Source organism: Trichoderma aggressivum (genome assembly GCF_033847375.1).
Source record: "Trichoderma aggressivum f. europaeum strain CBS 100526 chromosome Unknown scaffold_029, whole genome shotgun sequence".
Lineage (NCBI taxonomy): Eukaryota > Fungi > Ascomycota > Sordariomycetes > Hypocreales > Hypocreaceae > Trichoderma > Trichoderma aggressivum.
Window position 1 is genome coordinate 171,132 of NW_026946395.1, and position 24,077 is coordinate 195,208.

The following is a 24,077-nucleotide window of genomic DNA, read 5'->3' on the forward strand; positions in this document are numbered from 1 at the left end:
CACTCAGCTGAAACATTGGCCATATGAATGTCGCTATGGCCCCTCAGATGTCGCTCAGCCGCAGACCGGAAGTGGCTCGCTTCCTGTGAGACAAAAGTACGTGAATGGTGAAGGATAAAAGGATTCCATCCGCATTATTGGGGGCTGCGGCCGGATGCATGAGCCAACGGACTTTTGAGTATCATCGCACTTGCGAGAAACACCGAAAGGATCCATATGCTAAACTAATGCGATGCAACGGGGGGATTTTGGTGCGAGTTGCCCATTCCTCCCAACAACAATTACATCACACAGTGTTTCACCACTAACGTCCTTTCCCTATGGCTACATGTACGTACGCAGGTACATACGTGCATTTGCGTTATGTTATTCGTGTATAAAAGCAGGCAGATTGAGTCGTGTTGCAAATGTCGGGGCATCTAACTTCTCATACTTTCACATTACGACTCGTCTTTCCATAACTATCGGTTCGATTTTTCTGCTGTTCTTAATCCACTTTACACACCAAAACAATCTCGACTGAACTCACGTTTCGACAAGATGGCAGAAAAAGGACCAGTCTACTCTTACACGGAGACGGTTCACAGCGAGACCTATGCAGAAATTGCTCCCACATTACCCGAACTCTCAACCGCGGGGAAAGTTGTCTTGATCACTGGGGCCACTGGTGGCATTGGCAGCTCTACAGCCTTGTCCTTTGCAAAATCTAAGCCGAAGGCACTCGTTCTCCTTGGCCGCAACTCAGCTAGTCTGGAAGAAACAAAGAATGCCATCACGTCTAATCATCCCTCGTTGGAGGTAGAAACCCATGAGGTCGATCTGTGTGATTCTCCAAAAGTTCACAAAGTATTTGGGCTAGTCGCAAAAAAGTTTGGTGGCATTGACATCTTGGTTCACGCCGCTGGTGTCTTGGCTCCAGTTGTTCCTTTCAACGATGCTGATGCTTCCACATTTCTGGATGGCTTCAAAACCACCATCGTCGGAACGTTGGCGGTGGCGCAAGCTTTCGTTGAGTTTAACCCAAAACCCGAGGTGGTGCCCAAAGGCGACGAGAATCCTTCCCAGAACAAGCCAACCGTGGGAAAGACCATTACTTTTATCAACTTGACCACTGCTGGCATTTTTGCCCCTCCTATCCTGGGAATGGCCGCTTATGGGAGCAGCAAGATAGCCGCTGTCAAACTCCTAGAGTTTTTTGTAGCAGAGAACCCACATGTACGACTTCATAATGTGCACCCTGGGTATTACGAAACTGCAATGTCGCAGCAGCTAGAAAAGTCGATACCCGCAAAGTGGGAGAAGGATGATAGTAAGTGTCGCAACGATCTATCTCATAAACATATAGATACTGACGTATCGGCTTTTTCTCTTTTCGTTTAGTCTCTCTCGTATCCGATTTCCTTGTCTGGATCGCTTCTTCCGAGGCAAAGTTCCTCGATGGCAAGCTTGTCTTTGCTGCTTGGGATGTCAATCAATTGAAGGAACGCCAGGATGAAATTGTCGGCGACAGGCCAGGAACTGGCGAGCTTTACCTCAAGTTCCAGGGATTCCCACGATACGTGAATGGAAACGCACTATTCTGAGCTCAAGATCCGCAAATGGACAAAGCGAGACGACCTTATCAGGTGAAAGTACCGTCGAGTTCTCATAAATCATAAACAGATTATATAAATAAAGCGAGAAATACACTGCAATTGCTCTCAAGATGATCTAGCGTATGCCTCTCATTTAATCAGGCTCTGGACTTAGTCTTATCCATAGTGTATGTTCTGAATGTCATTTGGCGATGGTCCTGCGCACATATATACATGAGTATATCAACATATGACATTCTCAAAAGCCGGCTCCAAAAGGGCATTGTTCCGTAACTCACCCGCGTTGTATTTTCCTTGGCTATGAGATCCAACAATGTCTCCGGTCGACGGAAGGCAAATAAAGAAATCCATATCTCTCAGCAGAAGGTTGTGCAAATTCTTGGTGGTGTAAACCTTGAGCCTGATAGCAGCATTGAAGTCGTCGAGGCTCATATTCTCGTAAATACACGTTCTACATATTAATCAGCACCTCTTCCCCATAAATATTCAGCGAATATAAAGCCAACATAGTCGGAGGGTTAACGATCGCGGTATAGCCACCAATGGTGGCAGGCTACGCCCTCTTTTCCATTAGTGTCGGTTGTCTCCCGATCCTGGACTCGCATTCGTCCACAGCAAAATAGGTCATCTTTCAGATAAATGTCCGTATTAGAGGACGATTGGCTTTGTGTTGAAATAGACCGCTATGGCAAAAGTGAAGTGACCGCTTCTCTCTGCGTAGCGTTGTATCTTTACATAAAGGATCCTAGTCATCCCGACACTTTGACTACAACATTGCCAGCCGTGCAGGTGCTGCTGGCGGAATCTGATGTGGCTGTCGCTACAGCATCCTGGGCTTTTGGAGGCAGCTTTGGCTCCATCAGGGGCGCGGCCATCTCGTCGGCTATATTCAACTCTCGAGTCGACGATCTTCTCCATACAATAAGTGACCCGGTGACCCGAGAAATAATCAATCGAGGCGGCGTATATCAACACGCGGCGGCAGACTTCATGTCTCCTGTCAATGGCACGCTGAAACAAGAGTTAGTTCATGTGTACACTGAGAACATCTGGGAGTCGTAAAAGGTGCTTAAAGCATTTGCTATTGTCGCCGTCCATATCCCTCCATTCATCTGCGAGTTCCCTCTGCAAGAAGAGTTGTTCACGGAATTTTGGCTTCACGAATCTGAGAAGAAAGAAGGTTCCGGCGATGATGAAACGGAGCTGGTGCCAGGACCAGTCACCCGCGAATAAAAGCGCCTTATATTCAATCCAGAACACATGCAAACACTTCTACACTCTTCTAATGATTAACTCTAACCTATAGCTTAATGCGTCACTCAATAACCAGACGGACATTTGCTCTTGATGGTTTTGTGTCTAATGTTGAGAGGACTACTGCAACTGATTTCCTCCTAGTTGTCGCTGGTCGAGGAAATTGTGGCTTCTCCATAACAAAAATCAAATTGAATACAACAGATCGCTATGAGAAAGGTAACATATGATCATAACTCTACTAACAATCTAACATAGCTGGTGCATATCTTTTAGAATGCAGTATGTGTAAGCATGCCTCTCTGAGTATATCCCATAGACACTGCACCTTCTCTGCCGTTATATACTAACGTATACTGCATTTAGTGGTTAAGGAACTTCGTTCGCGAGCATTTAAATGATTGGTTATGAGCAATCAAAAAACCAAACGTTTCGCCGCTTGATGAGTGACAGATTGTAATCTAAATCGAAGTAACGCGGCAATGGGCGCAACCAACCAGGTCGTCTGCGCCCATCCATTTCCACCTTTTGGTTCTTGAGCATATCTATCTGTGAACTGCAATATGAGCCTGGCAATCTTTGCTAACTGCTCCACGCTGCCTTGGCTGTTGTGTGAGGATGATGGTCTCGGCCAATTAGATATGTCCTTCTCGGTACTAGGTGTTGTCGTCGTGCTAGCCGATAAATCTGGAATCGTTGTAGTTTGGGATGCGTGGCAGTGGTGAACCGTGTCCATTAAAGAAATGCATCCGCAGGCCACGAGCAGCGCTACACCTGGCTTCTCGGAACATGGACAGACCAGTATGGTCAATAGCCGTTGACACGCATCCGTGGTTGCTGAGTTGACATTTGTGAGACCGGGCCGCCTTCTCGCAATATCTAGTTGTTCCAGTATGGATATGGCAACTCTTGTACAGTCTTCTCTTGTATCATGGTCGGGAACGGAGACATGATGAGACAAGGATTCAGCGGGTTGTTGTTGCTGGTGTTGTTCATTATTATTCTGGTTATGTCTTTCGGAATGCATGCCAAGTAATGTTGCAGTGTCGAGGCTCATGTCAACACCATGGTCGGAGTTTTCTGCAGGCGTTATGATATTTTCCGCCGCTCTTTCTGAGCATTGCTGCTGGCCCTTCTCCCGTACGCGATGTGGTCGACCCGCACGTCGAGCTGGACTATAGGAACATTGCTGATTTAGCGCTATGCAGCGAGCACAGGTGGGCTTCTGCCTGTTGCATCGCAACTTAGATGCTGAACATGGATCGCAAGAGTCTTTGAGCTTGCGACCTGGCGTGCAATTGGTGTAAGAGGAAGCCATTCTTGATGATGATGTGTATTCAAGACTCTGACAGAAGTCAAATGTGAAGTGTAAAGTTTCACTTTGGGCCTGTATCGTCTAACTGTATTTACGCGGATAACCAGCCTAGTACTTCGGTTTATCAGTGTATACCGTAGTGCGCACTTGAACACATGGAATATTATGCTACATCACTGTCTTTCAGCCTCCAGACACCCCATGACTAGAAGCTGATACGAATCTCACGGGAATCGGCTGTGCGCCCCCACAAGTCGGCATTCCATCAGTTGGGGGATCCGAAGGAATAGCTGAAACGGGAGCCAATTCCAACGTGTAGCCGTCATTGCAATGAAGTAGAGCATTTGGCTGATGATCTTGTTGGATGCGGCCAGGATTCGGCTCCTTCTCATGGCGTTGGTCCAGTTTGTTGTGAGCCAAGACTTCGTATATCTCGCCCCATCCAGTATCTAGGCAAGCGAGCCCCTGCGCAAGCTAAAGCTGACACTGCCGTACCCGAGCTGGCGATGCAGACAAAGTGGCTGAATCCTCGTCGAACAGCCAATCAAGGGAACCGGCTTGTCCCCCGTAATATTCAGCTGGGATGGTTACACGTTTTGACCATGATTATGGGTAAGGCGGCAGAACTGGGCCCGATCTGCATTTAACTCGTGTACCAAGAGTTTCTAGATAGCCACAAGTACAGATACAATGCATGGGGCGCGAGTCAATCACCTCGAAGGAAGTAGTTGGGCCAACTCTCGCCCGTTTCCATATATATACACCGCTCTTTATGAGAAATGAGGGCGCGATCATGCTGCTTTAGTAGTACCTGACTTTCTCCTCTTCAGCCGAGCCCATTATCCGCCGTCTAGACAACGGAAAGACTTGACCATGTTGTCGATAACTACAATCTATAAATGTACATGTATGCTTCACGATATGCGGGGTAATTACATGTAATGATACGGGTGCCAAGATACCTATGTATTCATCCTATCGAATGCCCTGTCGATCGGATAATCACAGCCCTGTCTTTCACTAAGTCAGAGTCAATCTGCGCTCCAAAATCTTGGAAAGTTGCCCCTGATGGCAATTTCTTCCAGAACAGCAGACGAGTATGTTCTTTATCCCATTGAGTGCGAGGTGGTCCATCCTAAGTACCTGTACCCACCTTGTACCTATACGGACTGGATACTCCGAAGGACTTTATTTGCCAGCAAAAAGGGCGCCTGATCGCCGCGTTGATCATTGACGTTATGTAGCTCAACGTACTGATTTAAATTTCGAGACTTGCCTTTGAGGCCAATTTTAGCAGCAGCTGATGTACTCTGACTTTGTGGCGATTTAATTGGCCACAATCCTAGCGAGATACTTGGGTTGGACCACCTCGCACTCAATGGGATGGGGCAGATTTCATGTGAACGAAGGAATGATCTGCTCACATCCTTGCTCTTCTGCCTAGTTTAGGAGCCATGTGGTGTGCAAATCAGCCATTCGTGTATACCGTAGCACAACCAACTGGCCGTTAATCTCCCTCCGTAATCTGGAGCTAGCCTCGCGTAGAGAGCCAGCTCAAGCAGGTCTCAAGCATGTGAAAGCGATATGTCGTTTAATGTACGATGCACTGCGACGCTACCGGTCAGACTATCTACATGTATATACAGCTCTCTTTACTAGATGTAACCCTGTTCGCACCACGGCGCTCAATATCAACAAAAGCAGAAAAGTTCTTGCAGTCTACAATTTGCCAAAAAAAATATTCCACCGTTCTAGACCACCAAACATGTGTGGAACTGGTCTTTAGCACCGCTGCAAGATCTACCAGGAAGATGAAACGACTGGCCTTGGAATGGCATATCGCGTGTCCAGTAACCTTTCAGCTAGATTTTTTAATGCAGCAATTACCAGAAATGAGGATCCATTTCAGTCAGACTATTGAATCGGGGCAATATCACAAGCTTCAGCTTGTAAAAATGGTAGTAGAAGTTGCCGCACTGTGTTTGAAGACATGATGCTTCATGGTACTTTCAAAATCAGGATAGTGCAAGCGCGGCTATAGTTGGTGTATGTGTGCAGTCGCTGCAAGTCATACCTCGTTTCATAAACGTGTACAACAATATTCAGAGAGGCATGCATAAGATGTGTCTATATCTAAAGGTTGCGTAGGCAAAACACTGACAGAATGCGGAGACATACTACTTTTGACTCTTGAATAGTATAGCAAAAGTCTTATCCATCACGTTCTGTCTGAATTAGATGCAATCCGCGACAATTGTCTACAGTTGTCCAGATTGTGTGATAACGAATGAAATCTCTCCTTTCCCCCTCAGCATTAGACAGACTTGCGCTTTTGCAGGCAGGATTCCTACTACTCGCTTACCTTGTAAGTCTGATGTTGCAACACAAATCTATGAGGCCGTATACATCACGTTTTAATCCACATCTCCCCTGGGACAGACGTCGTGCCTCATTGAAGCACTGGTACACAGATGTAAATGTAAGCCATGGTCCACAAAAGAGTAAATAAAATAAGCATGGAATTTGGTTCTGGATTAGGAACATTTCACTATAGGCGTCAACTCTGCAGGGTTTGCGACTCCCCCTTTGTTTTACGAAAGGTTTCCATCACATCGTGTAAGTTGCCCGGTATCATGTCAGCTCTAGTCTTCTTCCAGTACTGCATGAGTGTTGTGGGTGGGTCCTTTGAACCAAGTATGCGCGTATAAGAAATAATACAGTAATGCGCCTCCCCACACCGTCCCGTTGACAACTGAAGAATAGTTCATGACGGTTGCTTTGTCGATATTAGTACAGGTATATAAGATAAACAATAAAAAATAGGGGAAGAACAGGGGCCATCTTACGATCAGGATTTGGTCCTTCTGTCGGGAACATGCACAGAATAGTAGCAAATGTCAAGTAGATCAGTGCCACGACGGCAATTACAACGCTGAGTCGTTTCCCAGTGTAGAAGGGCCCAGGGCGGAACTTTTCTTGGCCCCAGAGAATGCGACACATGATCGGAATTGCCCAGGCAACGTTGTTACCGGCTGCTGCTAACGAGAAGAGAGCATTGGCGGCAGCGTTGTTGATCAACGATAGCAAACCAAGGATCACAGCTACAATGCAGGATGCCCACACTGTTCTTAACGGCTGGTATCCAAAGGATGTGCTAATCTTGCGGAGGTATTGGGAAAACGGCAAGCCGCCGTCGCGGGAAAAGGCCCAAGTCTGCCTGGACGCCGCAACAACCTAGCAGGATAAGCCATGGTAAGCACGTATATCTTTGAGGGTATAATCATTGACAATATGGATATGATGGTGCAAGTCGACGTACAATACTCAAGCCCATAAAGTACTGCAAAATCGATATAGCAGACATAAAGCCTAAAGTTCCATGTTTGCCCAACGCATTATAGTAGATCTGCAGTCAATATGGTTAGTAAATTTAGGTTATTGGACCGGCAAACAGAGAAGTTATTGATATGCTTTAATGTATACATACCTGGGCAACGGGTTGTTCAAAGGGGGAGCTGAGTATGGCCCCGAAGTCGCTTCCAGCACAAGCAGCTAATATCGAATTGACAAAGAAGCCCAGGATCCAGCAGCATCCAATTGACGCTATTATTCCAACAGGAACGGCCTTGGTGGGATTTTTAGCCTCTTCACTCATGTGTACGCAAGAGTCAAAGGCGCCTATCGTCCAAATAGGACATAGCCATGATAGCATAAATGCCCAGCCTGTCGGCCACGTAGTTTCGTTTTCAGAAAGACCAAAGACGACACTTGCTGAGTTAATTGGCACATCATTGATGCGCATACTCACTGGCAAAGCAATAACCGTTGCCACGATTAATGCGAAATTTGCAGCGACAAACCAAGTTTGAAGATGGTGCATAATTCTTGCAGCAAAAGTTGCAAGAAGACCATGTGATAAAACGGTCGCGACAAATATGGCATAAAGGTATCCGCGTTTTGGAGACCACTCTCCATCACTGCTGATAGTACCCAAGGATACAATGAAGGATGCGAAGCCGTCTAAAACTGTTGTTAGTCGAGATACTTGCATAGGGGGCGCAATGACGTACAATCGATTGAGCAAATACCGCCGATCAGCCCAATTGTATTACTGTACCCAACAAGAAAGCAGAGAGGATTTTTATATCGGTCGGCAGCGAAGTGATGTGTCCACCAGTATAAACCTCCAGAGGTCGGTAACGAGGAGCCGAGTTCAGCCTGCTCGGATTAGTTTATGCCATTGGCCGAGGCGAGCAACAGAAGCAGTAAGCTCACAATAGCTAATCCAACAACAAAGATGAAAGCACTTGCGGAGAACCATCCCTAGAGTAGTCAGCATCTTAGCATCGATATCGAAATGTCCGGCAGAGTCCACTTACCCACACCATTCCAACGGGACCTGCAGGAACGTTGAACCATAGCGTCGCCGAGATGGATGGCAGCAGGCCCATAATACTAAACGCTATGGCGAATACCTGAACACTGGAATAGTGACGTTGCAGCTCCTGTTTGTAGCCGATATTTGCTATCTTGCATGTTAGATGACCTTGCGAGATATACGATATCGTACGATGAGCATCATGTGTCTCCACAAAATGAACGCACCTAACTGCTGCGTGTCTGCAGCACTGGCGAGTGCAGGGTCATAAATGATCGATTTCTCAGCATCTGGAAGTTGATTCTCCAGCTCCACGGCGATGCCTTCAACAGCCGCGCCGTCGTTGTGGGGTGCCATTGCTGGTTGCAAAGTGCGTCTCTTGGCTGCAACTGTATATCGATGAGATTGGTAGTTGAAAGCAGTGGAAAAAAGAGATGATAAGTTGACGAGGGCTTCGTAGGCGTTGCTGCCAGCATATTTATCTACAATTTTTATTCGCCATGTCGTACACGTATCTACACGGATCTGGCTCAACAGTCAGTGCCGAGAGATAACAACCTTGACAGCTGAGATAAGTGGCCGGGTTACCCCGGAACTCCACATGAGGCGAACTGCGGGGACATCTTGGGGATAAAAAAGGGGGCGTATCTTAGGCCGGGGACCGATAGCTCTTCCAAGTTTAGTGCTCGGCGGTTGGATATTCTAGATGCACGGCGGCTGGAATGGGGGCGGTTGGAGAAGATGGAGGGGCCGGCGGTTAGGGCGCAGGAGTCTCTTGGCGTCTTTGTGAGACTGGGTTCAAAGTATTGGCGGTTATTCGGGCTTCGTGCTTGATGCCATATGTGCAAATATCATTACATAGTAGAATTGCGTATACAAGAAATTCACCATGGTTCAGGTATATAGATGGACATGAAATCTCTGGAAAAGGGATGAAGAATCCAGTCACAGGTGTAGACATTGAAACCAATAGGTTTAATTTCTTTAAAACAAGCTGAAAAACGATGCCGGTAACTGATTTCGATATGGCATCCAAGGTTCGTTGTTCAACTTTGGAAAAGGGGAGAGTTTTAACTAATATGTCAAAACTGAAGCTCAAGAACAAAGCTTTGTTCAAGGAAGCTTGTTTTGTCAATGGCGATTTCATTTCAGCCAAAACGGGCAACGTCTTCAATATTACTGGTAATAGCTGATGGGACAAGCATGTTCATGCCAGAATAATCACTAATGATTTTTTAATTACACTATAGATCCTGCAACCCAAAATATTATCGGCAAAAGTCCAGAGTTTTCTCAAGCCGACACTGAGAAAGCTATCGAGGCGGCAGCTGCAGCTTTTCCTGCTTTCAAAGCCTTGACAGGCCGCGAGAGAGCCCGTTTACTGCGGAAATGGTTTCAGCTGATTATTGATAACATCGATGACCTTGCCCTTTTGTTGACATTGGAAAATGGTAAAACAATAGCAGAAGCAAAGGGAGAAATCAACTTTGCGGCAAGCTTTGTGGAATATTACAGCGAGGAAGCAGTCCGTATCTATGGAGATACTATTCCAGCTTCTGTTGATGGAAAGAAGATTCTAACTTTGAAGGAGCCCGTCGGCGTCTGTGCATTAATCACTCCGTAAGCATACTATTCCCCCTTGGACAACGGCTGAAGAACCCCTGACTCTAACAAACTACTGCAGATGGAATTTCCCCTCCGCTATGATCACTCGTAAAGCCGCCCCTGCTCTTGCTGCAGGTTGCACGGTCGTCATCAAGACCCCTGGAGAGACTCCATTCAGTGGATTAGCTCTGGCTGAGTTGGCTGGACAGGCTGGCTTTCCCAAAGGTGTCATCAACGTGATCACAGCTCTAGACAATACTGTTGAGGTGGGCAGCACTTTAACGCACTCCCCACTCGTGCAGAAAGTCTCATTCACGGGATCAACCGCCGTTGGGAAGCTCTTGATGGAGCAAGCCTCCTCAACGATGAAGAGGGTCAGTTTTGAGCTTGGAGGAAATGCGCCACTAATTGTCTTCGACGACGCCGACGTTGACCACGCGGTTGAAGAAGCAATCGCAAGCAAATTCAGAAGTTCGGGGCAGTCGTGCGTCTGTGCCAATAGGCTGTATGTGCACGAAAGCATTCACGACGAATTCGTCCGTAAGTATGCAGCGGTTGTACGGCGATTCAAGGTGGGCTCCGGATTAGACGCCTCGGTTTCTCACGGTCCGTTGATTCATGCGCGTGCGGCACAAAAAGTGCATTCTCATGTTCTGGATGCTGTTGGAAAGGGGGCAAAGGTAATCGTGGGAGGTGCCCTGGTCCCGAGTCTCGGTCAGAGCTTCTATCTGCCTACTGTCTTGACCGGTATGAAAGCCAATATGCTGCTTGCTCAAGAAGAGACTTTTGGGCCAGTTGCTGGGATATTTTCATTCAACTCCGATCAGCAAGTCGTTTCTCTGGCGAATGAGTCTGATGTAGGCCTTGCCGCCTACTTATTCGGCAAGGATGTTTCCCGACTCTGGAGAGTGGCGGAGGCATTGCAAGTGGGAATGGTAGGGATCAACACCGGTATCATCAGCGACAATGCCGCTCCGTAAGTTATCTACACCACCCTCTCCTTTCTTTCCTACGTGATTCTACTTTCTGCCATTTGAACTAACAGTTGTGGTTACAGATGGACAGGAGTCAAACAGAGCGGAATTGGCAGGGAAGGAGGAAAATATGGCATTGAAGAATACCTTGCAACTAAAACAATCACACTGGGTGGTTTGGGAAGCCACTTGAAATCTAGAATATGACTACAAGTTAGATAGGCACTGATCCCCCATCACCGGGCGTACACTACTTTGCTCTCTGCGTGGCAAATAAGAATATACACTATTGATTGTTATTTGGGGTTCTACGGAGTAATTCCGAACACAAACTTCCAATAGGTGATGCGTGTGCCATCAGTCATTAATAATTCCAAAGAAATGTGGCTGGTTGTTAATAATCGATTCAACCCTGATTGAGATGCGGGGAGAGCTGCTAACCAAGTGTCAAAGTCCTCCATGGCAACGTTGCCGCCACCTTAGTGTTATCAAGGACCGCGGATAAAGGTCTAGCTCGACTAGGTTCTCCAAACATGCAGGACGTTTTACTCCTTATCTCCCTGGCGGTCCCCGATTTGTTTCGACGTCCCCCGGTCGCGGAACTGGCGGTTGGATGTGCATATATTGAGTGGACTCCCTTGCCCTTCCTTGCCGGTCATCATCCTCGAACCGCCGTATCCGCTGAACACTCGAAAGTGGTCATCTTCTGCGCCAAGAAGAAGAGGACAAGATGGACGATGAGAATACGGAACAGCTGCCAGTGCAGAAGCAAAAGCATCGCCGCTACCGGACTGGATGCTTCACGTGCCGGCAAAGGTCTGCTCGATAATCCTGTCGTACAATAAGCTCTATCATCAAGGACCATGTTGCTAACCAAGCTCTAGAAAAAAACGGTGTGATGAAGCTTTCAGCCCCGTAACCAATCGGTGTGGGAATTGCTCCCGGCTGGGCTTATCTTGCCGCGTTGCTCGGACTCGTCTTGAAACGGTAGAGCAGGGCGGTCTCATCCTTGAGAAAGTTCGTGGCGGCGTCAACTCTACTTCGGAACTATCACCTCCTACCCCTACTTTGCAATCTCTGGGCGACAAGCCAGGCTTGCCATTAGCCGAGGATCTGAGCAAGCCTGTCGATGACGAAGATTTATCGGATCGTCGGTCTGTTCTCACTCGGGGAAAAATTCCCCCGGACTCGCAGACAGTGGATGAAATCGAGATACTATCTCCGAAAACCAATGCAGCTCATGAAGGCCCGGATCGCTTCTCCTTCTTCCCATACGAGCTGGAACAAGGACAATCGTCCCACATAGACTACTACCGAAGTAATGTAATCTCAGCTACTTCCATCATCTTGGATGAGGATACAGGGCTTCATCAGTTGATTCCAAAGGCATTTAGCGCCAATCACTTGATGAGCGCTTTGCTTGCCTATTCTATGGCGCACCGGGCACAAATACCTGGCGATGTAGCTTTGGCTGAATCCTATCGTCAGCAAGCTACTACGCAATATGGAAAGGCGATCATGGCCCTTCGATCGGCCTTGAGCCGCAAAGACGACGACTTTGAAAGTCTCATCACATCTACTCTCCTTCTTGCGGCGACTGAGACCACCATGGGCGGAGTGTCAGACTGGTATAACCACTGCATAGGAGCAAATCAGCTTGTGCGTGCCTTTACGACGAACATTAATGTGGAAAATGTGGCGTACCATCGGTTTCTCATCCGCTATCTCATGTATCACGACGTTCTTGGCGCGGTTACCATGCGCCAGGCCCCTATTCTCGACCAATCATTCTATAAGCGAGAGATTGCGGGACTTGCCTCCGACTCTACGCATCCTATGGTGGGTGCAAACGCGAAAATACTGTCTCTGATGGCCAAAGTGTGCCAGCTACATGAAGAAGCTATGAAAGAGAAGGCTCAGTCAGAGGAAAATGATATCAACCTCGCGCTGATATATGGCAATGGTGCCGACATTGAGCAACGACTGATGTCTCTCAAGCTTCCTCCATCTCTCCCGCTTCTATTATGCTTCGTTACAGAAGCATATCGCAGTTCGGCGTTGCTCTATCTATATCAGGTATTAGATGAAATTGAAGGTAATTCAATGCAGGGCCGCTTTTTAGAAGAAAAATGCGAGCATCACCTGTGCCGCTTGAAGCAGCACATTTCTCGTGTGCCTCTCTCGTCCGCGCCGGCTTCCGCGCTTCTATTCCCATTATTCATGGCGGGTACCTGCGTAAAACAGCCGGATGACAAAAAATTCGTGCGTTCAAAACTACTCGATCTGTACCAAGTGGTTCGCTTCGCGAATATTCTGAGCGCCTTGGAGGCCCTGGAGGTGTTTTGGAAATCCCCAAGGACAGCACTTGGGTGGCAACAATTGCTGCGAGATCGGGGTTGGAATCTGGCGCTTACATAGCGGCTCGGGCGGCTGGAGTTTATTTATTTGTTTGTTTGTTTTTTTTTATTATTAACGTCCACTAAGTAAGCTAGTTACATAAGTCCTTATCTAGGCAATAGGACAGTAAAAGCCGCCGAGTTTAAATTAGGCATTTACTACGTTTTAGTATAATAAAGGAAATAAAGGAGTATTAATTTATTTTATATATTTATATTTATAAAGGGGGGGCTGTATAAGCTTATATTTTTTACTAACTTTTAAAAATCCTTATACTCTTTATTTTTAAGGAGGTATTAAATATAAGTAATTCTAAAGTATACTTTTTTTTTTAGTATATTAAAGAGAAAAGGGGTTATTATATAATACTTTATAAAGTACTTTTATATCCTTAACTTATTATACTTATAAATAAGCTTAGTATTATATTTAAATCTTTTATAATATTTTATAAAGTTTTTATATTTAAACCTTTTAGTTAATAGCTTATATAAGATTAAATATAAGAGATATAGTTTTAGGGGTATAAGGGGGGCTTTATAAAGGCCTTATTTATTAATTTTATAAAAGTCTAAGTAATTATTATTTTAGTTAATATTTTATATTTTTTTATATTTTTTTTTTACTTATTTTTAATAAAAATAATAATAAAATAGTTTTTTAAATAATAAAAAAGTTTTAAACCTTTTTTTACTAATTAATTAGCTTTTTTATTTTTTAATATATTTTTATAGCCTAAGACTTAGGCTACTTTTATAATTATTTATAAAAGTAGTTTCTAAGTAATTTAATATAATTTTATATAAGCTTCTTAGGATAAAATAAAAGTTAGCCTTAATATTTTATTTACTATTATTAAGTTATTTAAGAAAAAAAAATTTTTTTAAATATTTAAGTTTATAAAAGTATATATTTTAGTTAATTTTATAGCTTTAAAGGTGCCTATTACCTTAGTATTATAGACCTTTATATTAATAAAGGGACTATATATAGTAATTTTTTTAAAATTATAATATATAATTACTTTTTAGCTTATATTACTTTATTTATTTTATAAATTATTTAAATAAGTAAAAAAGGTAAATCTAAGGAGGTTATTAAGTAATTTTAAGTATTTTTCTACTGCCTTTAACTTTTATAAACTTTTAAAGTTTAGGCTTACTTAGACTACTTTATTATTTTTAGTAAAAAGGGAGAGTTAAATTATTTTCCTTACTAAAGCTATAATATATTATAAATAAGTAAAGGAAACCCTAGGGGGAAGTTTTTTATTAATATATTTATTAATTAAGTAGTTTTTATCTAGGCTTATAAAGTAAACTATTATATAAAGTCTAGTTTATATTATTTATATTAATACTAGGGGGACTCTTAATTTTTTATATATAATAAAAAGATTAGTAATTTTTTATATAGGGATAATTACTTTAGCTACTGCCTTAAATAAGGGTTTTAGAATTATAATTAAACTTATTAAGCCTGTTTTTATTTATTTATTTAGATTTATTATATTTTATTTATTTTTACTAAGCTAAAATACTTTTATTTTATATAAAGCTATAGGGGTAATATAAGCCTTAGCTATTATAGCTATTATATTTAATAAAGATTTTTTTTATATTTTATTTAAAAATCTTAGGAAGTTAACTACTTTAAGGGCTTTATTTTTTATAATCTTAAAATACTTTTTAAAAAAAAGTTATAAGTTTAAGTATATTTTTAATTAGTAAACTAAGTCCTAAGGGGCTATAGTCTTTTCTCTAAAGTTTACTTTCTTATTATATACTTAGGATTTAGTTTTATAAAAGTATATAAATTTAGCTTTATTTAAGTTAAAAAAAACTATATTTTTATTACTTTAGCTTAAAGTATTTTTTAATTTTTACTAAAGTTTTTAAGTAATTTCCTTAGTATTAATTCCTATTACTATAATATTAATATTATTTATATACCTAAAATAAGTATTAGGGTTATTAAGCTTTAGGCTAGGGGAAAAGTAAAGTATAAAAATAATAAAGGAGATAGGGGACCCCTATAAGGCTTTATATTTTAACTTTATTTCTAAAAGAGTAGTCCTATAGTTATTTTAAACTAAAGCTTTATAATTACTTATAAAAAAGTTAACCTATTTTATAAAAAGGAAGGGCTATTTTTATTCCCTAAGTTTATATATTAAGTAGTTATATATAATAATATTAAATATATTAGAGATATTAAGTATAAGAAAGAAGATAATAAGGCCTTAGGCTAAGGTAATTTTAATATTATAAAGTAAGTAAGTAATTAAATTTATTATAAACTTTTTTAAAAAGGCTTTAAAATATTATTTTAATAATATTTTATATTTTATTACTAAAAGGGAGACTTTTTTAGCTAGGAGTCTCTTAAAGCTTTTGCTTATATAAGAGAGTAGGGAGATAAGTTTATAGCTTTTATATATAATATATACCTTCTTTAGCTTCCTTAGTTTAGGGATAATAGTAATTTTTATATTTTAAAAAAAAATAAGTAATATTTTATTATTAAATATCTATAGAAAAAATTAGTTATATACTTACTAATAATAAGTTAAGTAAGTTATAAAAAAGTAATAAAAATATTATTTATATTAAGTATAGTATTTCCTAATCCTATTATAACTTTCTTAGTTTTTAGTTTTAATATTATTTAGTTTTAATAAATATTCTTATTAATAAGAAAGTCCTCTTCCTATAAGTTTAAGATATTCTCTTTTATTATTTTATACTTAAGAAGCTTATTTTTAAAAAAGGTTATTTTCTTTATAAAGTTTAAAATACTTTTATTCTTATTTATTAAGGAGAGTAGTTAAAAATAATCTATTACCTTATATTATTTAGCTACTAACTAAATATTCCTAGTAGTATTAGCTTCTACTATAATTTTATCTTAATAAACTTACTTACTATAGTATATAATATCTCTAAGGGTTTTATAAGCTTTTTCTTATATAAAAGAGTTATTTATTACTTTTTTATAAGCCTTATAGGCTATTTTACACTTTTTAAACTACTATAGTATACTATAACTATTCTAGTATTTAGTTTTACTAGCCCTTTCTATAGCTTATTTAAAAAAATCCTATAAAGCCTTAATATATTTATTAAGGTTAGTTTTAGATAGTATAATTAAGTTAACTATAAAAAGGGTTTAAATAAAAGAGTATATAAGTTAGCTAAAGTTTTTTTAGTATTTTAATAAAATATATTTTTTCCCTACCCCTAGGGTTATCCTAAGAGGCTTAGGTAGGTTTATAATTATTATATAATAGTCTAATCCTATATTAAAGAAGTATTTAATCCTAGCTAACGTAAGGTAATTTATAAAGACTAAGTTAATATATTTTCCTAAGTGTTAGGTAAGTGTATTTATTAGGGCTAGGAAAAGGTTATACTTCTCTGCCTATTTTATAATTTTATTACCTATTAGGTTTATACTCCTACTTAGTTTCTAAAGTTAATATAAGATATTAAAGTTACTTATAATAATTAAATAAGGGGGGGGAGGGCTTTATTTAATAAGGGTTTTTATAATTAAATTTACTAAAGCCCTTTAGTAAATATTAATAATAATATAGCTATATACTTTTATTTAATATATATATTTATTTTTTAGGCTTAGGGAAAAGAGTTATTTACTAAGGAGGTTTAGGGAAATTTTAATAAATATAAAAACTAAGGGTTTAGTATTTCTTTAATTATTTAAGGGGTTATATATTTAATATTTAAGGTAATTTTTAGTTTACTTTTTATTTATTACCCTATTTTATTAAATATAGGGTTTTTAGATTAATATAATATTATAACTACTTTCTTATATTAATAATAAAGTAATATTCTAATTTAAATTACTTTTTCTAATATTAACTTAAAAGATTTTAAGGCTAGTATTTCTTTAGTAGCTATAATAAGGCTTATTATTTATAAGCTTATATTAAAGGGTTTATTAATTTTAGGGGGGGCGTTAAGTATATTTTTATTACTTTTAACTTCTTCCTTTTTATTATCTAGGCTAGCTATATAAATTATTAACCTAGCGGGAGAAATTCCCTTATAAAAATCTTCCTTATTTAAGTTAACTTTAATAATAACCTTTTTAACTAGAGCCTAAGGGGGAAAGGGTAAAGCTAAGTTAAAAATTAATAACCTTATATAGGGGCTTATTTAAGTTTCTAAGTTAAATATTTTTTTAGTATTAAGGGCTAGGGCAGGGGTAGGTTTAGGTTTAGATAGCTTAGTTTTATTATATTTCTACTAGCTTAATTCCTAAATTGCCTAAAGTTAGGCTTTAGTTATTTATACTTTTTTTTTATTTTTAATAATTAATTTAGTAAAATACTTTAGGGAGTTTACTATATAAGGGCTATTATAATTAATATACTAAGGCAGGGATAAGTAATTAGCTATAGTATTATTATATTTAAATAATAGCTTATTATATTTATAATACTTTTTAATCTTAGTATAATTTTATAAGTTATAAAATCTAAAGTATTATAAATATTAGGTAACCTAAGGGGGCTAGACTTAAATTTCCACTAGGAAAAAGTTATTAAAAAGTTTAAAACTAAGCTTAATATTTTTATTAAAAAAAATAAAATAATTATATATATTAAGGGATTTTTTAAAATTAGTTTTATAATAAAAAATAAAAAGGCTTTTAGCCTTTGCCTTAGTATATACCTTCTCTAAGATTAGTATATTTATAAGGTAAGTCCTGCTTATATTAATATATATTTTTAATATACTATATATAAAAAAAACCTTTTATAAATATACTTTTTTAATTTTTAAACTATTATTTTTTACTACTAGTTAAAGTACAATAATTTTATTTTTAATATCTTAATTTTTACCTTTTAAAAGTAAGTAATATCTTTATTTATAAGCTTTAAAATCCTAATTAATTCTTATTTAGCCTTAATAATTAATAACTTTCTTTATATATAATCTAAAGGGACTTAAATAAAAATATAATTATTAAAATTTTCCTTAGGTTTATTAGTTTTATTTATATTCTTTTTATTAATAATAAGGGCTAGCCTTTTACTACCTATAGAGAAATACTTTAAGTTATTAATTTTTTTCTAAGGGTTTTTATTATAAATATATTTTTATAATATAATTTATATTTATATAACTTTAGGGTCCTTCTAGCCTATTTTTTTAATAAATATAAAGGCTTTTATTATAATAAAGGCCCTAGTAGTTTTTAATTTATTTTTCTTATTATAAAATATATTAACTAATATTATTTTAATTAGTTAAGTAGCTTTTTTTTTACTACTTAATTTCTTAGGGTTTTTAGGCCTTTCCTTAAGGTTAATATAAAAAGTAATAAAGTTTTTAAAAATAGTATTTAAGTATAAGTAAACTTATTTTACTATTACTAAGGAAAACTAAAAAATATATTACACTAAATAAAAGTTAATAATTATAACTATATTTAATATTATATTTTATTTAGCTTATTATTATATATTAATTTTATTAATTTAATTTATAATTTTATTTTTAATAAAAGATTTTTTTTTTTATTTAAGTTAATAATTTTCTTTATATTATTAAAAATAAAAATAATAAGGCTTTTTAAAACTACTTATACTATAGTTATTATTATTATTATACTTAGTTTTATTTTATTAAAGCTAAGTAAGGGTATTTTATTTACACTAAGGGCTTTTCTAAAGTGTTTTTTTTTTTTAGGGGTAAAGGGAAGGACTATAACCTCTTTTATCTTTAGGCCTAAGGGAGTTACCTTTTTTAATAGTTAAAAGGCTATTGCTAGTCCAGGGGCAACGGGTTTTATTCTATTTTAATTATCTAAAGGGTTTATAGATATTTCTATCTCTCCGGAGTCCTTAGATAGGACTGTGAATAAGAAAATTATAGTCGTTTTATCTAATAGCTAGTCAAACGGGTGGGAGTTTTTTAGTGGTTAGGCACCCAAAAGGTGGGGTACCTGTAGATGTAGGAGGGAAGCTTGCGGGCGGCTGGAGTACGAAGGTAATCTAGACATGTATATACATAATCAAAGTTGCGTTAATGTGAATGCTGGGATAGAAAGGTCTCATAATCAAGATGAAACACATAGTTACAGGTATGCATATATAATTCCCCAGATTCCGTCATTTCGATAACGTCTGTCCAAAGCATCTTATCGACTCCCGTTCCAAATACAAGTGCTTCTCAAGCTCTCTAGCAATCTATCAATCCATAAAAGTACGCGACATGACATCTGAATCCAGCTGCTGTCATAACGGTGATGACCGTGGTGGCTCTTCCGGCCTACCTGCGCCGGAACAACGCCCACTAGGATCTATTTTACCAGAAGAGATTCGACAGGTGAATCCAACCGAGACTCCAACGGTTCATCCACCCCTGGGCACCTATCACTGACTTGGAGTAATTACAGACATCATTCCTTTTACGGGCGCAGTTCGCTCCCGGTACTGCCTTTGCGTTTCGAGTCATATCCCTCGTCGAGCCACGAAAGTCGGAGCTGAAACCACATCTCGAAGCGCTGCGCCGCGGTCTCGGCCGTCCCGATACGCCCTTTCCTGCCAGAATCACCTTTGCACACTACTATGTCGGAGGCCCGAAGGATTTCTACCGAGCCTACGTCGATGTCTCGGGAAAATCGCCAAAGTTGATAGTCAATGAGAAGCTCGATGCGAAGAGACACGCAATCTCCGACCCGGCAGAGATGATGCGTGCCGAGAAGGCGTGTCTCAATGATCCGCTGATCGTCGAACAAATTCGCCAGCTTTCGCTGCCGTCGGGTAGCCAAGTCATGATTGATCCGTGGACTTATGCCACAGACGAGAAGCTTGATGTGGAGAAGAGAACTCTTATTGTAAGATGGGTTACCTCATATGGAGAGGAGAAAAACACGTCGGCTAATATATTCGCTTTCTCAAGTGCTACTTCTATCTCAAGGGCAATGCTTCTGAGGTTGATGCAAACCACTACGCCTATCCACTGGACTTTTACTGTCACTTTGACATGGTCAATCTGAAAGTGGTTAAGCTCTTTCGACTGCCGAAGAAGGATTTCGAACATGAAGTCGAAATCAAGCAGAACGAAGCGCAATCTGCAGCTGCTGCTCCGTGGGGAACAGTGTCTCTTGATCGCCAAAACGAGTACCATCCAGATTTGAGATCCGGCCCGAAGAAAATCCCAACACCTCTGCGCGTTGTACAGCCGGACGGCCCTTCGTTCCGTATTACGGGTAACGTGGTGGAATGGATGGGCTGGAAGTTCCATGTGGGATTCAACTATGTAAGTTTATGTCACGATGTCCGGCCAGTATACCAGTGTCTTACAACAAACCCAAATAGCGTGAAGGCATGACTTTGCATAACATTACTCTCGATGGACGCAATACTTTTTATCGCCTTGCGCTTTCAGAGTAAGTCTTTCTCTCAGTGCTCACCCCATTGCCATATTAACAAGGAGTAGAATGTTTGTTCCATATGCCGACCCTAGAGCGCCTTATCATAGAAAGGCTGCGTTCGATCTCGGAAGCAACGGTGCTGGCGTCTGTGCGAATAATCTTGCACTCGGTTGCGACTGTCTGGGGCTGATCAAATACTTTGACGCTCATCTGACTGACATTAATGGCAACCCTCGGGTGATGAAGAATGTCATCTGCTGCCACGAAGTCGACGATGGACTATTATGGAAGCACCTCAACTTTAGAACCCAAAAGGCTGCGCTTGTGCGCTCTCGCACTCTCGTTTTGCAAAGCATCATCACGGTGTCAAACTACGAGTACATTCTTGCATTCATCTTTGATACAGCTGGTGCGATTCATTACGAAGTTCGCGCCACCGGAATTGTATCTACGGTGCCCATTGGTTTGTGGATGATCCATCATATAGCACCTCGACTTGATGCTGACAACTATCGACAGAACAAGGCGTCAAATCTAGCGCCCATGGAACTGTCGTGGCTGATGGCGCTATGGCGCCATACCACCAGCACTTCTTCAACCTCAGAATTGACCCTGCCATCGATGGCCATGAGAATTCCGTCGTTGTGGAAGAGACGGTTCCTCTTCCAATCAACGAGGGTAACCCTCAAGGCATAGGATACCATGTAAAGCAACAAGTGATACAAAAGGAAGGATTTGCTGATATAGACCCTCTGAAAAACCGTGTGTTCAAGATTATCAATCCATCCAGCCGCAACCCCGTCAATGATAAGCCGGTTGCATATGCTGTAGTTCCTTTCAGCAGTCAGGTAAGCTCCCATCTAATGTGCCATCAGTGGCAGGAAATGCCTTTGACTGATATCTAATCACATTACTTCTGTAGCTCATACTTGCCAACCCCAACTCATTTCACGCACGACGATCAGAATTTGCCCTGCACAGCATGTGGTTTACCAAGTACCATGACGACGAGCTTTACGCTTCTGGAGAATGGACAAACCAATCTGCAGGAGATGAGGGTATATTGACGTGGATCAAGGGCAGGGATGAAGAGATTGACAATGGCGATGTTGTCGTATGGCATACTTTTGGCACCACTCACAACCCTCGCGTGGAGGTAAGATGATATAATCACTTGACGTTTGATTTTCTCATACAATTTTCTAATTTTTGCTTTTAGGATTGGCCCGTCATGCCTGTTGAGAAGCTTCAGGTCACACTGAAGCCAGTGAACTTCTTCCCACGAAACCCGGCTATCGACTTGCCCATGAGCACTCAGAAAGATAACGATTCCAAGTTGTACAGCCGAATGTGAATAATTATCAAGAGAAGAGAAGTCACCGTCTATATAAAATGAAGAATTACTTAGAAGTTATGAACTCTAATAAGAGAGAGACATAATTTCTCTACATTTATTCTGACATGCTGCAAATTGATTCCAATGATTAAACTATGCAACCCTCGGGTCACTTGAGATCTCCACCTCGAGCTCCCCCTTCAAATACTTCCTCGGTACTTTTCGCCAGCACTCCAAAACATCATCATCAGGAATAAATCCGGAGCTGCTTGTCCACAGAGCTTTGGCCGTTGATTTTTTTGCATGATACCAGAATTTATGCCAATATTCGTCGTATCCTCCTAGTCCCGCGTCAAGTGTCATCCACTCTAGCGCTGGCATCTGGAGAGCCGCGCGCCCTGCAGCCATGTAAAACTGCTGCATAGCCGGGGTTGCAATACAGCGCCGAGATGTAGGTTCCTGGCTCGCTGTGATGCTGATCCAATCATTAAACATCGGGGTTTCGTCCTCCGAGTCGTCCGAGGCATTTGGGTCCGGAATGAAGAGCCATTCGCCCGACGGAGTGACGGGAGGATAGCACAAGTGGAAAGTGACCAGTCTCTCCCATCGCGGTTCTGCCATGTGCGCAGAGAGAGTCCTTGGAAAGAACAGTTCGTCGCTGACTATGATGCCATCGATGTGAAGCGTCTGCGAGCGTTGGGATAGGGTGTGGAAAGCTTTTGAAAGCCCATCTTCTCCTTCACTTGAAAGCGTAGTATCTGGAGGCAATTGAGACCGGCTCATGGCATCATAAGTGTCATCGCAGATGTGAAAATTATCGATGGGATGATTGATTTGAGATAAAGCATCAGCAAGGTCTACATCGCCATGTATGTCAGCGGTTGTTTACAACTCTATACCTAGGTAGAGAAGTTTGACAACGTTACCATTCCGCATTCCTGAAAATCGCCTCCATTTCCACCAGTCAACGGACACTCGCTTTGCTGCGGGCAGTTTTGCTACCAAAGCGCAAATGGCCACTATAGAGATGTGTCGATCCCCGAATCTTGGCCTATCCATATTGATTTCGGATATGGCCACAACAGGGGAATGTTCCGCAATGCGAGCCGGGTCCGTCAGCTCCAACACTGATCCCGCATATCTGCGGTTCCACATGGGTCCTCTCTCCCCTTCCCATGATGGAGAGTCAAGTCTCTTCTCGACGGGTAGAGGCGCAAAAATACGGAGCCCAATGCGGCCAGGATGCAGCTCGTCCACAGTCCACTGGCTCAGCGACTGCAGAAAAGCTTCAAATGTGGCTTGTAGTGCGCGATTGTTCCTCAGCTTCTCCTTGTCCTTCTCAGGGTTTTGTCGCGGTCCCGGCCATGGCAGCACAACCTCCAGCAAGATTTCGCGAACATACCTACGGCGCCTAGAGGTGACGACGGAGTTGACCTCTGAGAGTCGCTCCAGATCAAGATACAGTGTGGCGAAAGTACTGCGCTCAATTGTATCCTGCCAAAGGGGACTGACGGCCGCATACTCGCCGGCGTCTTGGCAGAGAGGGTGTCCATAGCGAGTCCAGTCATGGATGAGAAAGTATATAATGCGCTGAATGAGTTCGGGTGTTAGCATGATAGGTGCCATGTTGTTGATTGTAGTGAAATGGCAATTGCCCGAGGTGATTTTCAAAAGCTGGCACCGAGACGATAGTCAGTCCACGAGCAGTTCACATCTACCTACAGATCCCTAACAGTATTTATAGCACGTATTGACGCTAAAGCACTAGGCTCCAGTCTTGGCAGTCTAAAAAGGGTATCGAACGACCAGG

The 24,077-nt window shown here is 40.8% G+C and overlaps 5 protein-coding genes across 5 annotated transcripts; 3 read left to right on the forward strand and 2 right to left on the reverse strand.

Moving 5' to 3' along the window:
- Window positions 1-540: 540 nt before the first annotated feature.
- Triagg1_6970 (uncharacterized protein) lies at window positions 541-1,583 on the forward strand (the record flags this gene model as incomplete). The annotated part of the gene is made up of 2 exons (XM_062901653.1): window positions 541-1,309; window positions 1,381-1,583. 2 exons carry the CDS (start codon window positions 541-543, stop codon window positions 1,581-1,583), a joined length of 972 nt encoding a protein of 323 aa, XP_062754042.1.
- A 5,223-nt stretch (window positions 1,584-6,806) lies between these two features.
- Window positions 6,807-8,899, reverse strand: Triagg1_6971 (uncharacterized protein; the record flags this gene model as incomplete). The annotated part of the gene is made up of 8 exons (XM_062901654.1): window positions 6,807-6,940; window positions 7,011-7,398; window positions 7,484-7,570; window positions 7,652-8,184; window positions 8,235-8,382; window positions 8,440-8,487; window positions 8,544-8,689; window positions 8,770-8,899. The coding sequence occupies 8 exons, from the start codon at window positions 8,897-8,899 to the stop codon at window positions 6,807-6,809; spliced, it is 1,614 nt and encodes a 537-aa protein (XP_062754043.1).
- A 647-nt stretch (window positions 8,900-9,546) lies between these two features.
- Window positions 9,547-13,539, forward strand: Triagg1_6972 (transcriptional regulator family: Fungal Specific TF; the record flags this gene model as incomplete). The annotated part of the gene is made up of 6 exons (XM_062901655.1): window positions 9,547-9,579; window positions 9,637-9,724; window positions 9,793-10,162; window positions 10,227-11,123; window positions 11,818-11,937; window positions 12,006-13,539. The coding sequence occupies 6 exons, from the start codon at window positions 9,547-9,549 to the stop codon at window positions 13,537-13,539; spliced, it is 3,042 nt and encodes a 1,013-aa protein (XP_062754044.1).
- A 6,227-nt stretch (window positions 13,540-19,766) lies between these two features.
- Triagg1_6973 (uncharacterized protein) lies at window positions 19,767-22,285 on the forward strand (the record flags this gene model as incomplete). The annotated part of the gene is made up of 8 exons (XM_062901656.1): window positions 19,767-19,904; window positions 19,951-20,391; window positions 20,457-20,816; window positions 20,876-20,946; window positions 20,997-21,394; window positions 21,451-21,779; window positions 21,854-22,087; window positions 22,151-22,285. 8 exons carry the CDS (start codon window positions 19,767-19,769, stop codon window positions 22,283-22,285), a joined length of 2,106 nt encoding a protein of 701 aa, XP_062754045.1.
- A 135-nt stretch (window positions 22,286-22,420) lies between these two features.
- Triagg1_6974 (uncharacterized protein) lies at window positions 22,421-23,893 on the reverse strand (the record flags this gene model as incomplete). The annotated part of the gene is made up of 2 exons (XM_062901657.1): window positions 22,421-23,124; window positions 23,167-23,893. The coding sequence occupies 2 exons, from the start codon at window positions 23,891-23,893 to the stop codon at window positions 22,421-22,423; spliced, it is 1,431 nt and encodes a 476-aa protein (XP_062754046.1).
- Between the last annotated feature and the right edge of the window lie 184 nt (window positions 23,894-24,077).